General features: G+C 35.0%; 1 protein-coding gene across 6 annotated transcripts in view; it reads right to left on the bottom strand.

Annotated features, from left to right (window-relative positions):
• Positions 1-509: 509 nt before the first annotated feature.
• The window catches only part of LOC105479144 (synaptonemal complex protein 1), a 127,901-nt gene continuing 110,534 nt past the window's right edge, over positions 510-17,876 (bottom strand). For 3 of the 6 annotated variants that reach the window (XM_071076317.1, XM_011736961.2, XM_011736963.3), the window contains exons 29-32: positions 16,723-16,899; positions 13,377-13,520; positions 10,341-10,430; positions 9,743-10,245 (exon numbers count right to left, since the gene is read on the bottom strand). In XM_071076317.1, the coding sequence (XP_070932418.1) occupies positions 10,108-10,245; positions 10,341-10,430; positions 13,377-13,520; positions 16,723-16,899 (549 nt within the window). In that variant the 3' untranslated portion in view covers positions 9,743-10,107. Of the gene's footprint in view, positions 966-9,742; positions 10,246-10,340; positions 10,431-13,376; positions 13,521-16,722; positions 16,900-17,876 lie in introns of those variants that run through there. The other 3 variants (XM_071077007.1, XM_011736959.3, XM_071077369.1) reach the window with 2 other exon arrangements.

The raw sequence follows: 17,876 nt of genomic DNA on the forward strand, positions 1-17,876 counted from the left end.
TATCACTGGCCAGAGCCTTCCTGTGGTAGCCCTCATGTGTTTTTGTTGTTGTTGTTTTTTTATTATTATACTTTAAGTTCTAGGGTACATGTGCATAACGTGCAGGTTTGTTACATATGTATACTTACCCTCATGTGTTAATTCATGGGAACTACAGCCTGCAATCTACAGTTGATCTTTGACAACACAGGTTTGAACTATATGGGTCCATGTATAGGCAGATATTTTTCCAACCAAACATGGATTGAAAATACATAATTCAGCCAGGCGCAGTGGCTCACGCCTGTAATCCTAAAACTTTGGGAGACTGAGGTGGGCGGATCACTTGAAGTCAAGGGTTCAAGACCAGCCTGGCCAACATGGTGAAACCCCGTCTCTAGTAGAAATACAAAAATTAGCAGGGCATGGTGGCACATGCTTGTAATCCCAGCTACTCCAGAGGCTGAGGCAGGAGAATCACTTGAACCCAGGAGGCGGAGATTGCAGTGAGCTGAAACTGCATGACTGCACTCCAGCCTAGGTGACAGAGTGAGGAAAGGAAAGAAAGGAAAGGAAAGGAAAGGGGAAAGGGGAAAGGGGAAAGGGAAGGGAAGGAAAGGAAAGGAGAGAGAAAATACATAATTCGTAGGTTTCTGTATCCCATGAATTCTGCAACAATCACATATACTGAAACTTGTATACACAGGTTTTGCAGGGTGAATTGTGAGGCATGGATTTTTGGTATATCAGCAGGGAACAGAGGGTCCTGGAACCAATTCTCCAGGTATGCCAATATTCCTTTTGTGTTTTTTTAGAGATGAAGTTTCCATTATGTTACCCAGGATGGTCTCAAACTCTTGGGCTCAAATGATCCTCCCACATCAGTCTCTGGAGTGGCTCGGACAGTGCTGGGCTCTGTACTTCAATTTTTAAAGAACCTGGGAGAAGCAAGTAGGTAATAATAATGGCCACTTTAAGACTCCAACCTGAAAAAAAAAAAGAAAGGCATCAATCTGGTAATACGGGTTCTACTGACATTGCAGGTCCTTCCAGGATAGGAAAGGTTTCTGAGGATGGGGAGAGCACACAGGACCAATTTGTAGCTAGGGAACTTCTGGAGCACCAGTCCTCCTATTTCACTGCCCCTGTTGAATTTTCAGTTTTATATGGTGAATCAAATTCATTACTACATAACCACAATGGGTTAATGGGGGAACTTTGTTCTATGCAATTTTCACTTCAGGAACTGAGGATGACAGAGACTTTGTCATCTATAATACCACAAATTGCTGCAACAGAAGAAGAGTGTGATAGAGGGTCTCACACCACAGAAGTAATTAACACACATCACTTCTACCTAAAATTCATTTGCTAAAACATAGCATCACCAAGGAGGGAGGGAAGTATAATCTTCTCATGTGCCTGGGAGAAGAGAAGATTAGATATAAGTGATCAAGGTCTCTACCACACCTTTTAACAGAGAAATAGTGAATTATTATATACCCATGAAATATTATACAGCCACTAAAAAGAATAAACTGCAACCATACCACGTTTAGAGAGTTTTACCAGGTTTTAGAGAGATTTCCATGACAGTGAGTAAAGCAAGACTCTGAAAAGTGTACATATTATCCCATGTTTGTAATTTAACCATAACCAGAAAACCCTATGTATATGTATATATGTGTCAAAATATAACAAACTACTAAATAGATTATAACTATGTCTTTCTGTCATGGAGAAAAATAAGAAAGTTTACACATTAGATTCTTGTCGAGGGTTAGCTAAGAGAGGAGAAGTTAGCAGAGGGGGACTCAAGTGTGTGGAGTGGGGAAGAGAGAGGTTGAGGGAGAAAGCAAAAGAAAGAAAAGGAGGGTACTAAGATTTTATATGCTCATATTTATGCATTAGTGTAAATTATGTATATGCATACTGAAATTTAGAGTCATTTTTTAAAACTATCCTTTCCTTTTCATTTTTACTGCTTTTATAGGACTCAAATGACTGATCTTTTGAAATTAAATGATCCTTGATCCTTTTGGTTCCCTTCATTCTAAACTCTGATTTTGTAACTTAAATAATGTTGTCTTATCTGTCTCTTGTTTGTCATTTTGTATTTCTAACCCATGGTTGACCTGTCACTGATTAAAGTTCCTGATGTACTACAATAGCCTGTGGAGTATTAATTATACTGAATTCAGGTTACCTAAATTATCAATAATTTATTTCTAACCTTTATATCAACCAAAGCAACTTGCTCTTTGACATCATTAATTTAAATTTACATGAAGTAGAAAACATTTTATTACTGTTAGAGTGATAAAGTTATGAATATTTTTCTCAGGACAGGTATTAGATCTAATCCAAAAGTTTGGAACTTAAGCTTTCAGCCTAAGAAATTTTCCCATTGTAATCGAGTACTCCCATTTTCCTAAGAGGTGGTTTAATTTTTTTTCCTTTCTTCTCATTTCCCCTGTTCCCTACTTCCTACTTAGCCCTTTAGAAACACAAATATAACCTTTCATCTCCCACTCACCAGACATTCCCTACAGGGGAAGTTCATGTGTTTGCTCTTAGATGGATCTCTCCTTGAGAGTTGACAGTCAATTTGCAGACCAAAGCATGCCCCTTGCACCCCACTATGGAATTCTCACCTCCAGGAGGTCACCTCAGGAGGGCATGTCAAAAGCATGTCCACTTGGCCACTTTTACAACTTACTTCTTCCCAGGACGGCACCAGTTCAACTGCCGGATAGATAAGGTACTGAGCTAGCAGGGGGACCCTTGCCCTTGCTCATTTCCTCCCTTACCTTATGAAAGTGCTTGATTTCTACTCCCAAAGTGAAGCAATATGGCAAGACATCTGTTTCAGACCTCCTATTTTTTATTTGGACTCTGCATGCGGCAAGCAACTTACCTGCATTTTGGTTACACTATCTTTTACCTGGACTATTTCAATAGCTGCAATTGCTTTATCCAGTTTCAATTACCCTTAGTTGTCTTCCAAAAGAAAAGTATTTTCCTCAAGTTGGGGGATGGATGACAGAGTTAGGAGACCTTATACTTTATAACCTTTTGTAAAATTTAAATTAAAAAATACTATATTTTTTGTTCCATGTGAATTTTAAGATTGTTTTTTCTAGTTCTGTGAAGAGTCATGGTGGTATTTTGATAGGAATTGCATTAAATATGTAGACTGCAAAAAAGAGCCCACATAGCCTAAGCAACACTGAGCAAAAAGAACAAATCTGGAGGCATCACATTACCCGACTTCAAACTATACTACAAGGTTATAGTAATGAAAAGAGCATGCAACTGGTAATAAAAATAGGCACATAGAACCATGGAACAGAATAGAGAACCCAGAAATAAACCCAATACTTACACCCAACTGATCACTGACAAAGAAAATAAAAACATAGAGTGGGGAAAGATACCCTATTCAACAGATGATTCTGAGATAATTGGCAAGTCACATGTAGAAGAATGAAACTGGATTCTCATATCTCACATTATGCAAAAATCAACTCAAGATGGATCAAAGACCTGAAACCATAATAAGTCTAGAAGATAACATCAGAAAAACCCTTCTAAACATTAGCTTAGGCAGAGAGTTCATGAAGAAGAACCCAAAAGCAAATGCAACACAAACAAAGGGAAATAGATGGGACTTAATTGAACTAAAAAGCTTCTGCACAGCAAAAGAAATAATCAGCAGAGTAAACAGACAACCCACAGAGTGGGAGAAAATACTTGCAAACTGTGCATCTGACAAAGGGCTAATATCCAGAATCTACAAATCAGCCAGAAAAAAAAAGCCAACCTCATCAAAAAGTGGGCTAAGGACATGAATAGCCAATTCTCAAAAAAAGATATACAAATGGCCAACAAACGTGAAAAAAATGGTCAACGTTACTAATTATCAAAGAAATGTAAATCAAAACCACAATGTGATACAGCCTCACTCCTACCAGAATGACCATAATAAAACAATCAAAAAATAATAGATATTGGCATGAATATGGTGAAAAAGGGACACTTTTACACTGCTGGTGGGAACGTAAACTAGTACAACCACTATGGAAAACAGTGTGGAGATTCTTTAAAGAACTAAAAGTAGATCTACCATTTGATCCAGCAATCCCACTACCAGGTACCTACCCAGAGGAAAACAAGTCATTATAGGAAAAAGACACTTGCACATGCATGTTTATAGCACAATTTACAATCGCAAAAACATGGAACCAGCCCCATGGATACTATTCAGCCATAAAAAGGAACGAAATAATGGCATTTGCAGAACCTGGGTGGAATTGGAGACCATTATTCTAAGTGATGTAACTCAGGAATGAAAACCCAAACATGGTATATTCCCACTAACAAGTGGGAGCTAAGCTATGATGACACAAAGGCATAAGAATGATACAATGGATTTTGGGGACTCGTGGGGAAGGACAGGAGAGGGTGAGGGAGAAAAGACTACTCATTGGATACAGTGTACACTGCTGAGGTGATGGGTGCGCCAAAATCTTAGAAATCACCACTAAATAACTTATCCATGTAACCAAATACCACCTGTTCCCCAAAGCTTATTGAAATAAAAACATTTTAATACCATATTTAAATAATAAAGTCTGCTTTTCTTTGCATATACTCTATTCCATTTCCCACACCAGAAAATCCAAGCTTTGCAATATAACACATAAAATCCTACATGAAGAGACCATGACTTTGTTCTCCTAACTATTCTTCTCTTCATCCTTTATAGTGTGATTTCTTATGTCTTGGTTTTCTCTTGTCCTTCTTATACACCTCTAGCATTCCCATTTATGTCCAAAACCCAGAAGTCCTTCTCTGATGCCTGCATTTATGTCATGAAATTAACATTCACTTCTCTGTAGCTCTTATGTGTGTGTACTGTCAAATTAATTATAATTGATTCATTTGTTCACATTTAAAATTTTGCTCCTTGACTGTGAGTCATTGAGAGCAGAGATTGTATCATACAGATAGCCATAGGTCCAATTATTTATTTTCTGCTTTCATGCTCAGCAGGATTTCACACAGGGGAATATTCCCTTCTTCTGGAATCACTTTGTTCTTTAGGCTTCCATCATCCCTTACACTCGCTTCTTCCCTCCTCCAGCAGTCCCTCCTTCTTAGCTTCTTTGTGGCTCTTCCTTTATTGCTTCACTTTCAAATATTCCTTTACCTCAAGGCTTGGTACTAATTCCTTTCTCTTCTATAACTAACATTTATTACTGTAAAAAGAATGCATTCAGTAATAGAACCTATATGTTCTTTTTACAGTACTGTAAAAACAGTGCATTCAGTTATAGAACCTATATGTCAATGATTACTAAATACCCTTCTGGAGAATTCTAGATTCATTTATCCAATGGTCTACTCAATATCTCCACTTGGATATCTAAAATATCTCAAATATTACATATGCCCAAAACCGTACTTCAAAACCAAATCTTGTACCTTCTCTTTCCCTCATTTAATCCTTATCTCCAGAAATCTTTTTGGTTCCATCATCAAAATATACACAGAGTATTATCTCTGACTGAGTCTCACCTCTTTACCCAGTCTAGTGTGGCTAATATTTGTTTTTTAATAGCCAATAATTTGGCTGAGGCCCCTTCAGGCCGTGCATCTTCTAAAGTTTATGGCCTGCAGACATATTAAATGTTCATTTTTGCTTCAGATAAAGCTTATGCACTATTCACTTAAGATCCAGAACTTGCAACCTGTTTCTGTAAAAACAGTAACTCATGTAAAGAAAGGCTACCATAAGCTATAATGACCTAACAAGTGAAAATTCCTATGTGGCTATTTTCCAGATTAGTGCCACCAAAGCCATATCAGAGTATCAATATTGGTATGTTAATTCCTCTGAATGCCACTCTATTTCCTTCTCAAAGTGTCCAGCCTATTCATCAAAATACTGGAACTTGCAAATATTCTTCTGAATTTTTATTTTATTAAACTTATCCCCTCAAAACAGGACCACTCTTCCACCTGCCCTATAAAACTTGCAGCATAGAGAAGATCATGTGATTCCTGTAGGAAGCTCCACACTCAAGAGAGAGATAGAGAATAGTGTGTATCCCATATGCCTACTCCTAAACACATCTGATTGATCCTAAATCCATCAGATTAAGTCAATCCCACAAAGCGTGGCTAAAAGGTAGGAAGAGTTTCCTACCAACTTAAAAATAGGCTTTTTCAAAACCTTTTTCCTGTAATAACCTCCAAAATGCATTCAAAGTTTAAAAAGGCATTAGTTAATAATCTTGTAATTAACTTACAAAATTTTCATAATTAAATAATCAAATTACGAATTTGCCAATTTTTCATTAAGACTAGTGGTTTTTAAAGGAGTAGTTTAAAAGTAAAAACAATAACATTAGTTATAAATTTTTGGGGGGCACTTTATTATCAAAACTGAACTCTCCAGAGTGCAAAGAAGAGTCAAATATAGTATACTATAACAATATGCTTTTAGAAAATTTCATGATCATTCTAGTTTCCAATATTTAATCTTATTTTTAAATCAGACACTCAACATTTAGGTTGTAAGATTTTACTTATTGTAAGAATCACTAATATGGTATATGTATGTTTTTCTAAATATGTATTAATATTTTACTTATTCAACAAATATTGAGTACCTACTATGGGCCAGGCATGATTCTAGCCACTTGGAACACATCAATAAGCAAAGGAAACGAAATTTCCTTTGTGAAGTTTACATTCTTGTGAGGAGAGACAATGAATAATAAACATACCAAATAAGGTATACAGTATGTTAGAAGATATAAGGGAAATAAATGCTGGAGGAAGGAGAGGGGTTATAAAGTAGGAACATACCCACCATGTTCAAGGAAGAGCAATCTTCCAAAACTTAGGAGACTTAACTAACTCATCTTGTTTTAACTAAAAGCAAGAAAGAACAATATTTGAAAATTTAAAGACTGTGAACTAATTGTGGCAGACTGGCTAGTTGTTTACCCTTTTCCCAAATCTCCTGAGAGATAACTGCAACATGGGTCACAGTCTCCCCTGAAGTTAGGTGTGGCCGTATTGACTTGGTCCTAGAAAGTGAAATGTGGGTAGAAGTGCTATATATCTCTTTCATGCCTAGGTCATTAGAAACTTCCCACATGGATCCTCCATGGTGTTTCCCTTTTAGCATAAACCTGGAAGCCAGCTTCTGAAGATGGCAGAATTAGAAGTTGAAAGGAGCCGGAGTTCCTGAATTACTGCCTAGAGAAATGGTTCTCACTAAACAGAAACATTATGTTGGACTTTAGGTAAGTTAGAAGTAAATTAATAGTTAGCCAGAGCAGCTAGTCTTATTCTAAATATTTGAAAATATATAGCTTAATAGACTAGTCCCATTGTAAATATTTAAATCAAAAATACACTAAAGGTATAGATTAATATATTAGTTATTTTAATTTGAAAATATATTATTTATAATATTTGAAAATATATAGCTTCAAATTCAAGACCAATAATTCTCCAAAAATGCTTGCTCAGGAGACTTATAAAGTTTCAATTAAGAGATCAAAAGCTAGAAATCCCAAGACCATTGCCAGTTAACAGAGTATAGTTGTAGTCACACAAATTAAAGGAGGAACAAAATAATTTCTGTAAAGTTATTGCATTTCCATTTTTTCTTGGTTAACCTTTCCTACAAACATAATCCACACCATAAGAGGATTCAAATTTTACTTCACTATAGTTATTTACAGATAACTCTAAAACCATTTTTATTCATGTATTCATTGTTTTCAAAAAACCCGTTCACTTTCCTACTCTTGAGTCTTTCATACTTACTTTTCTCTCCACAACCTCCAACACTGTCTTCCCTATCCTCATTCTCAGTGCATGATCTTAATTCCAGCTTCACGGAGAAAACTGAAATTATGGAACCAAAACTTCTACAAGCTCCCATACACTTACCATCATCTTGTGCCATATACTCTTCCTTTTTTCCTATTGCTATGGCAGAATTTTCTATTATCCTACCGAAGGCCCAACAGTTTCAATTATCCACTAAATTCCACCCCTCTTTCCTGTTATAAGACATTCTACAAAAAGTTTCCCTTTCTCTCCCACACCATCATTTTCCCCATTCTGAATCTTCCTCTAATTATTTGGATATGCTATTAATTCTTATGTCTTAACAAAAAAACCTTCTGTTAATCCACTTCACTTTCCAGTAACTTCCCTATTTATCATCTTCATGTGAAGTACAACTTCTTGAGTTTGTTACACCTGATAGAAATAGCTGTCTCTGCTTACTCTCCCTCTTTTTCCTTTAAATCCTTCCAATCAAGCTCCACCCTAACTAAAACTGACATTAAGATTACCAATGACCTTCATATTAATAACACATTAATCAATTTTACTTCACCTCTGGTTAGCATTTAACACAATTTATCACTCCCTCTTCTTTGAAATACTTTCTTGCTTGGCTTCCAAGAAACCATAGCCTACTTTTTTTACTACCACTCTGGCCAGTCCTTTGACGGCCCCTTCTCATCTCTCTGACCTGTTCTCTTTCCTAGGTACACTCACTCCCATGACTGTTAATGTTCTCATCCAGTGTAATAGCTTTAAATATAATGTTGACTCCCAAATTTATATCACTAGTCTGGACTTGTCTCTAAGCCTACTTACCATCTCTGTTTGGATGTCTAAACAGGTATTTCAAGCCTAACATTTGCAAAACTATACTGTTCAGGCCAAAAATATTGCCCATTCTCTTTCTTTCATATTCTACCTATATCTTCAAAATATATCCAAAAGTTAATTACTTTACTCCTCTGCTGCTCTTGCTGCTGTTTAAGCCATTATCATCTTTCACAGGCATTACTAAAATAATCTCCTGTTTATTTATGTCCCCTTTTCAATCTGTTCTCAATATAGCAGCCACAAAGATACTGTTAAAACATAAGTCAGATCATGGTTCTTCTTTGCTCAAAATCATCTACTAATGTCACATCATATTCAGAGAAGCCAAAGTTCTTACAGTGGCCTAAAGTCCTACATAATCTGCCCACTCAAAGTCCTCATCCCATTAACTATTAGGCCCTCTCTTCCTTCTACTCTTCCTTTTGCTCACTATCCTTCCCAATACTGGGCTCTTTGCTGCTTCCCAGATATGCTAGGCACACTCCCACCTCTGGGCCTTTGTACTTCCTATTCCTTCTGTGAGAAATGTTATTCCCTTAGGTAGCCCCAGATTCAGCTGCTGTTTTAATCATATCTTCATTCGAAATTCACTTCAGTAAGGGATATCATACCTAAAACGTAGCCTTCTTTATACTCCTTAATACTCTTCCCTGTTTTATTTTTCTTCTTAGCAGTTATCATTAACTAATATAATGTTTTTTTTTATGTTTTTAATTGTCTATTTCCCTCACTAGAATGTAAGCTCTAGGAAAACACAAGTTATTTTTCTGTTTTGTTCACTATTACATCCCCAGTATCTAGAACTGTTTGACTCTTAGTAAACATCAATAAATATTTGCTTAATAAATGTTGTATAAATGAAATATTTCAGGAAGTCATACTGGTATAGCCACTTTTTCCTGCCACTAAAAGCCATTTCTCAATTTCATAAAATAAAAAAGTCAAAGCTGCCTCAGAAGTACAAAACTCCACTACAATGCTCTCAAGACTTTAAAATGAATAATATTATCTCTAAATTACAATGATGAGCTGTTTATGCGACCTAACAGAATCAATAAGAAGCACTTATTTGCATCCAAAATATTTTAATAGTAAAGAATAAAGAATTACTCTCAATAATGCATTCCTAGCATTCAAAGGCTAACTTTACAAATTTGAAAACTTAGTAAAAACAGTTTTCATGAATACAAGAAAAAGTAACAACAAAATATAATCATCTAATTATCTGAATATAATGAGGTTTTCAGACAATATGTAGTTAACATTTAGGCTAAAAATATAAAGAAACACAAATCATTCACGCAAATATTTTTTAAAAGTCTCAACTTCCAGATAAAATTTGGCTCTGGCAAATAAGAACAAAACATTAACTATAAGTTTCATGTTATTAGGCTCCTTAACTACACTGATTCTCTGAAATTAAACAAATAACTTTTCTGCTTCTTTTAGTTTTTTTTTCCTATCCATTTTAGCAATTACAGCCCAACGGTCCTCCCGCATTTTTCTTATAGCTCCAAACTTCATTGTAGATCCAGGGGTTGTTAGAGATGAAGGGGCCTGAATACAAAATAAAATTTAAAAATCATAACATGTTTAATTTTTTTAAGTGCAGCTTTTGAAATTTGCTTTCTGGAATAAAATTTAAAAGCTACCTTTTTTGGTGTTTTGACACAAAGATGAGAAGCTGGTGGATTATTTTTCCTATATAGTGTTTTCAATGTCTCTTCTTCTGAAACCATGCTCTTGAAGAAAAATTAAAAAATATGATGTTGGGGTTACCATCATTAATATTATATTATTAACATTTTGTCAACATATCACATGTGAGGAGAACAAAGAGTGGAAAGAGGAAGGATGAAGAAGGGAGAAGGGCAAAGGGAGGAGGAAAGAGAAAGAAGATTATAGAGAGAAGAAAGAAGACCAAACAAAGAAAACAATAACAAAATAAATCAATGGGCCAAGAAATGACCTAGATTTTTATTCTATTAACTATATTACTGAAAGGCTATGTGAAATACAAGACATGTGTAGTGAGTAGCACTTCTCTACTGATTTCTATTTCAGTTTCAGAGTCTTGATAATACTATCTTGTCCTCCTTCCCTGACCCTGTTTATTCAAACTCACACTTATAATAAGTATTTATAATTCTATAAAAAATTATAATATTATCTATGATCCAGCAATTCCACTTCTGGATATATACTCAATAGAATTGAAAGCAGAGTCTTAAAGAGATAATTGTACAACTATGTTCATAGCAGCATTATTCACAATAGTTAAAACATAGAAGCAACCCAAGTATCCATCCATGGATGAATAAATAAGCAAAATGTGGTGTATATATACAATGGAATATTATTCAGCCTCAAAAAGGAAGAAAATTCTGATATATGCTACAACATAGATAAACCTTGAGGACATTGTGGTAAATGAAAAAAAAGCCCCAAAGGGTAAAGATGGAAAAAGAAGAAAGGAAAAAAAAAAAAAGACAGATATGCTTCATGTAAATTCCTGGAAGTTGCTTCAGTCAGTAGGGGTTGAAACACTGAACTCTGATGTTTGAAGGCCAAGTCCTATTGCCCCCTCTGGCACCAGCAAGTCACTCAAGGAACATGAGCATGGTTTCCTGACATAGGACTGTAGGCTGGAGAGACTGGTAGCTGCTATCATACTTTAGGCTGAAATCAACGTAAATTAACTGCAATTTACCAGCTAACCTTTCCCCTGGAAGCTATAAACATTCAAATAACATTGCATATTTACAAAATAGTTACTTCAGACAGTTTCTGCCAGTATATTTGTTGTCTATGTAGAGAGATGGATTCCTGGCACTTCCTACTCCACCATCTTCCTGAGGTCATGCTCAACAACCCATTTTTAAATCTTAATTTTTATAATTTGAATGTTCAAAATTTAACTACAGGAGCTAAGAAAATTACAAAATGACTAATAGGTTCATATAATAATTATAACCACGAAACTCATTGTGAAATGTGTTTTTAGACTAGTTTGAACAATTGTGTGCAATTCTATAATACTGTAATATGTTTATTGTGTTGCAAGTTTGTGATGCTCCTTTTAGAAATGAAATGAAATCATGTTGAATCATTCTGAATCTCAGATCAGCTAAGAAATTGGCCTAAACTCAAACTGCTAGAATAATAGCAGGGATTACAACTGTAGAATGTTCAATTCTAAAGCTTATTTTCTTTCTAATTCTCATTACATTTTTATATATCTGGACTACAGTTTGAATTGGCAGTTATTATGTGCAATGCCTTACATAGGCTATGAAGCCAGACTGTGTTCAAATTTTGGCTCCATATCTTACTATGTGATCTTGAAAAAAATACTTTCGTGACTCAGTTTCCTCATCTGTAAACTGGAAAGAACAGTATATACTGTGATCTTTTAGTATCCATGGGGGATTGGATCCAGGATCCCTCCATGCATACCAAAATCTATGGATGTTTATATAAAATGACATAATATTTGCATGTAACCTATGTACTTCCTCCTATATACTTTAATCATCTCTAGGTTACTTATAATATCCCATACAACGTAAACACTATGTAAATAGTTATGTTGTATTCCTTTCTTATTTATATTATTTTCTATTGAATTGTTATTTTTTATTTTTTTCAAATATTTTTGGCCTGTAGTTGGTTGAATACACACATGTAGAACCTGTGAATACAGAAAGCCAACTGTATTTCTAAAGGCTGGAATTGTTATAAGAAATAATTAAAGTAATCGTCATTGTATAAAGTGTTTACAATAGTACCTGGTTCACAGTTTTAATTGTTAAGATGTTAATCATTATCTATAAAACAAAGGGGTTCTGAAGTAGGGACTCTGTAAGTTAACTTCAATAATTAGGGTTTTAAGACTTCAATTACTCATTATTCCAGAAAAAAATGAAAATAGAGGGTCCCAAAGCAACAGAAAAGCTTGAAGGATCTTCTAGTTATAAATGAGAATAATAAATGAATTTAACTGGGATTTTGTCATTAAGAATTTTTGGTGCATTGCTCCATTTACTCTGGTATGGTTTACCTTTTTTAAAAAAATTAAATGAATCTAAGCTTAATTATTCTCAATAAACCATTATTATGCCTTCAGAAAATAGTGGTATATGTGCATGGGAGTAATTAGGGATACAAAGTGCTAGAGGAAATAGCTTGCTTAAACACGTTCTCCTTAATACATTAACTTCTTTAGAGTGATGGAAATGTTATAGTCGTCAACAAATACCTTGATATAAATATCAACCAGTGATGTAAAATGAGCATGTATAATATGCAAAATAGAGGGGATGCCTAAATAACCGATTTGGCTACAGTAAAATATTCACTCCATCTCTCTTTTTAAAAATATAGTAAGAACTCCTTTATGACATTCTGCTGGAAAACAAGACAATGATTAATCATATCATATGCCCATTGTGCTATATCAAGTATTTTCAAAGTGCCAGGTTTTCTGAAATTTACAGGGAAATTATTTGAACCCTAATTTCTCTAAAATGCTGCAAAAGCACAAGGATCTGCATTTTAGCAGAGCTCCACTGTATATCAGTATTGCAATGGTAGGTACTATGTAAATATATTATACATGTATATCAAGGAAAATTGTATACAAATAAGTAATATAAATAAATACTAAATATTATTTGTAAAATTTTTACCAAAAGATCAGTAGTTTCTGAACTATCTGAATTAATATCAAATTCAAAGGCCATTTTTCTCTTTTTATTACTTTCTTCAATGGGTATATTCAGGTTTTCTCTTTGCTGTAGTTTTGGTTTTGTTGGTGTCTTCACTGTATATGCCTATCCAAAAATAAAAAACAATATATTATCATATCAAAATATGCATTATTAATAAAGGATTTCACAAATAATTTTAAGGCAATTTGAGTCCTTAGCAATCAGAAACTTCCATTATTATTGGCAAGTATATGAGGCAAAAATTTTGAGTAAGAATTAAATCAGATGTTTTTGATACTGTAAGTTGTCTTTCTTCAAAAATTTTACAATGGTAGACTTTCTTTGCCCTTCCTTTAACTTGCTGAAGAAAATAAGAAAGAGAAAGAGTGAAACAGAGAGACAGACACACTCCAGATTCAGCAATCAACAATCTTACGGGCCTTAATATTTCCAATCATGATCTCAAAAAATAACTGGGTGAGCTTTTCTCACTCCACAAAACTCATTACTTTGTGAGAAAATATGCTTGCTTATTTTTATATTGGTAAAGTAATTCACATGTCAATGTTTCACATTCTAATTTTTATAATTGGTAAAAGTATCTTTTAAAAGTAAGGTCAAAAGCCAAGCACAGTGGCCCATGCCTGTAATCCCAACACTTTGAAAGATCAAGGCAGGAGGATTGCTTGAGGCCAGTTCAAGACTAATCTGAGCAACATAGCAAGGTCCCAACTCTAAAATTTTTTTTAATTAAAAAAACATAGCCAGGTATGGTGGTCCATCTCTATAGTCTCAGCTACTCAGGAGGCTGAAGCAGGAGAATTGCTTGAGCCAGTAGTTCAAGGTAGCAGTGTGCCATGATCATGTCACTGTAGCCCAGCCCAGGCAACAGAGCAAAAGCCTGACAAAAAAGACAAAAACAAAACAAACAAACGAAAAAAGTTAAGGTCAAAGACATCAGCAAAAACGGCAGAGTAATGAGCTCTAAAAATTCACTCCTCCATAAAAAACCTAAAAATACTGGTAAAAACTTGTCAGAATCAGTTTTTTTTTTCAGAACTCTGGAAATTAACCAAAGGCTTGCAGCCACCTGGAGAGCACTTATTCTTTAAAAAAAATAAAATAAAATGGTTGAACCTCTTTAGGAACCCCAAACTTTGTGGTGTCTTAACTTCCCCGGTCCCATCCCCTGTTCTAGCTCTATGTTATCCTTAAAGAATAACAGCCCACATTCCTGGTGCAGCCTGGCAGCCACCAGACAGAACAGAACAGAATTGAAGCTCTTTCAAAGCTTTATTCCCAAAGAATTGTCATTATTTGATTTGTCTGGTCGGTCTCTGCAAGATCCCACTTAAAGGCTGATGGCTGATTACATTCAACCTGAGCGCTCACTAGTGAAAAAATGCCTTCTCCTTGGTGTGTGTGTGTGTGTGTGAAGTAGGGGGCAGAATTTGTCAAAAACAACAACAAGTGTTTTAACTTTGCAGCAACATGAAGCAGTGATGAATAGTTGGGACAAACAAAAGACTAACCAAAAACCTTAAAAGAAAAGCTAGGAAATGAAATATCCATGGGGGCTTTGAAAAGCTCTGACATATTCCTGGAAATATAGAGTGCCATGCATATGTGTAGGGCTATCTACAGGCTCAAGAAAGTCCTGAAAAGGCCCTAAGTTTTCAACACTGGCTAATCTTGAGATTCTGTACAAGCAGGAATGGAAAGCTAAGGCAGAGTTGTCAACTACCTGGCTGAGTGTTGAAGGCATGCCCTTACACACATATAATAGAGACCTTTGACAAACATCGGGAAATTTATTGATTCTAGGCATTTAAAGAAATTTCTGTCCAAACATTAGCTAAAAACTAAGATAATCAAGGAGAGCCTTTAGTGGCACTCACAACAAAAAATACAAACTTTACAGAATTAGTCTAGAAAAGTTACAAAACAAACAATAAGTACAACAAGGAGCAACAACAAATAATGGGAATAGGAGAGAATCTGATTTTCAGAGTTGTTATATTTTAAATGTCCAGTTTTAAACAAAAATTATGAGACATACAAAGAAAGAAGAAAGTATGGCCCAAATAGAAAAGGAAAAGAACAAACAATAGAAACTGTCCCTGAGAAAGCCTTGACATTGGACTTACTAGACAAAGCTTTAAAGTCAGCTATTTTAAATATGTTTGAAGAGTTAAAGAAAATTATGTCTAAAGAAATGAAGAAAAGCATGAAAACAACATCTCACTAAATGGAATATCAATAAAGAGAAACAAATTATAAAAATAACCAGATAGAAATTCTGGAATTAAAAAATGCAATAGCTGAAATGAAAAATTTACTTGAAGGGCTTAATAGCAGATTTGAGCAAGCAGAAGAAAAATCCATGAACCTGAATATAATTCAACTGATATGGAATAGGAAAAAAAATGAAGAAAAACAAAAGTCTCAGAGACTTGCAGACACCATCAAACACACCTGGGAAACTGAGAAGGAAAAGGCATGACATTTAAGCTTAGTGGGATGGAGACAATTGAGATCCTTTTCCTTTCAACTCCCAAGACAAGTGAGGCAGGAACTCCAAGAGCATCTTTATAAAGAATACTAGGAGTGCTTCCAAGAAAGAAAGACTGGCATCTCATTCCCTAGTTAGATACGAACCTAGGCAGCAAATTTGTTTGTCTTTGTATCTAGCTGAGGAGAGGAAAAGGAAACAAGAGAGAGGAAAGAGAGATCAAAGGTAGAGCATCTGCACTGCCATTTAGCATGGCAAAGTTGTATGAATTCCCCACGGATTAAGTGGATGTATGGAAGACATCCAGAATTGGGCCACTTTGCTAGAGGCATCTGCTCCAAGATGACTGCTAAGGACTACAGATGCAAGATGATGTGGGGTAAACAGCAAAGGGAACTAGTAACTGCAGTGATGCTATAAAATGTCAAGTCAGAATCAGATTTCCCGTGTCAGGGCCTTAAACACTGATAAATAACTAGTAAGTTATGAAATCTGCCCAAGATGACATTAAGTTGTGGACAGTGATAGAAAAAAAAGAAATAATTTCATATCGAAGGCCAGGCACAGTAACTCACATCTATAATCCCAATACTTTGGAAGACCAAGACAGGAGGATCAGTTAAGGCCAGGAGTTCAAGACCATCCTAGTCAACAGAGCAAGACCTTGTCTTTACATTTCATGCTGATACCACAAAAAAATTGAAACTTTCAAGAAACTAGTTATATATGTGTGCGTCACGCCACGTATATGGTGATAACAGAACTTTATTTACTAAAAAAATTACTACTAACTTGGAAAGTTTAGACACAAACCTTTGGTAATGGTGTAGATAAAGTATTTTTGGCAGATGTCCACAGATAGTCTCTTTTATCTTTGGATTTGCTATGATCAACTGATGTGAAATTTCGAGATATAGTTTGTGAAGGAACTGCTTTAGAATCAAATTTCCAATACATTTCAGGTGTTTCCAATAAAGATGTCTGTGTTTTCTGCATTGAACAACAAGAGTGAATAAAACCATCACTAAATGTCATTTTAATTATTTATTTCTTTAATTAAAGTGCAGCAACTAGTAGAATTAACAACGAAATATGCAAATTTATCCCCAAATTTATCATTGACTAGATAAGTTTGAATAAATTACAGTTATCTTCTTTGTTACTTGCCCATTTAAGATGCAAATGTTATCTGCCCCTGCCTGTCTTCACAGAGCATCTATGAAAACAAATAAGATATCTTGGAGGTCGTTATTCTCAGCAAACTAATGAAGGAACAGAAAGCCAAATACCACATGGGCTCATTTACAAGTGGGAGCTAAATCATGAGAACACATGGACACATATAGGCAGACAACAACACACACTGGGGCCTATTGGAGCATGCAGGATGGGAGGAGGAAGAGGATCAGGAAAAATAACTAACGGGTATAGTCTTAATACTTGGGTGATAAAATAATCTGAACAACAAACCTCCATGACAGATGTTTACCTATATAATAAATCTGTACATGTACCCCGAACTTAAAGTTAAATTTTCAAAAATGAAAACAAATAAGATATCTCAATTCTCTGACCAAAAGTTGAGGATTCTCTTCAAAAAATAAAAAATCTGTACTCCTGGTGGCAAAAAGCCCTAATCTATGGTTCATTACAATAGCCTAAAAGTCAAAAGGAAATCTATTCTAATTTTCATTCATTCTCTTTCATACATTGATACTTCTTTTTCACCTATAAAAATATCAGTCTTTTCCTATCCACCAGCCTACTTTGCCTCCAAAAGCAAGGGGAATAATTATGAAAGTAAAGAATGGGAAAAATTTTCAAGGAAAAAACTGAGAAAATGGCTATTTGCTTCAATTCTAAATAAATAAATTGCAAGTTTACTCTAAATACTTGACACTTTTTTCAACTCTATTTCCTCAGTTTTCTTTCACGCTACCTTTGTATACAGCTTCTTTTAGCACCTG

This window comes from Macaca nemestrina, chromosome 1 (assembly GCF_043159975.1).
Source record: "Macaca nemestrina isolate mMacNem1 chromosome 1, mMacNem.hap1, whole genome shotgun sequence".
NCBI lineage: Eukaryota > Metazoa > Chordata > Mammalia > Primates > Cercopithecidae > Macaca > Macaca nemestrina.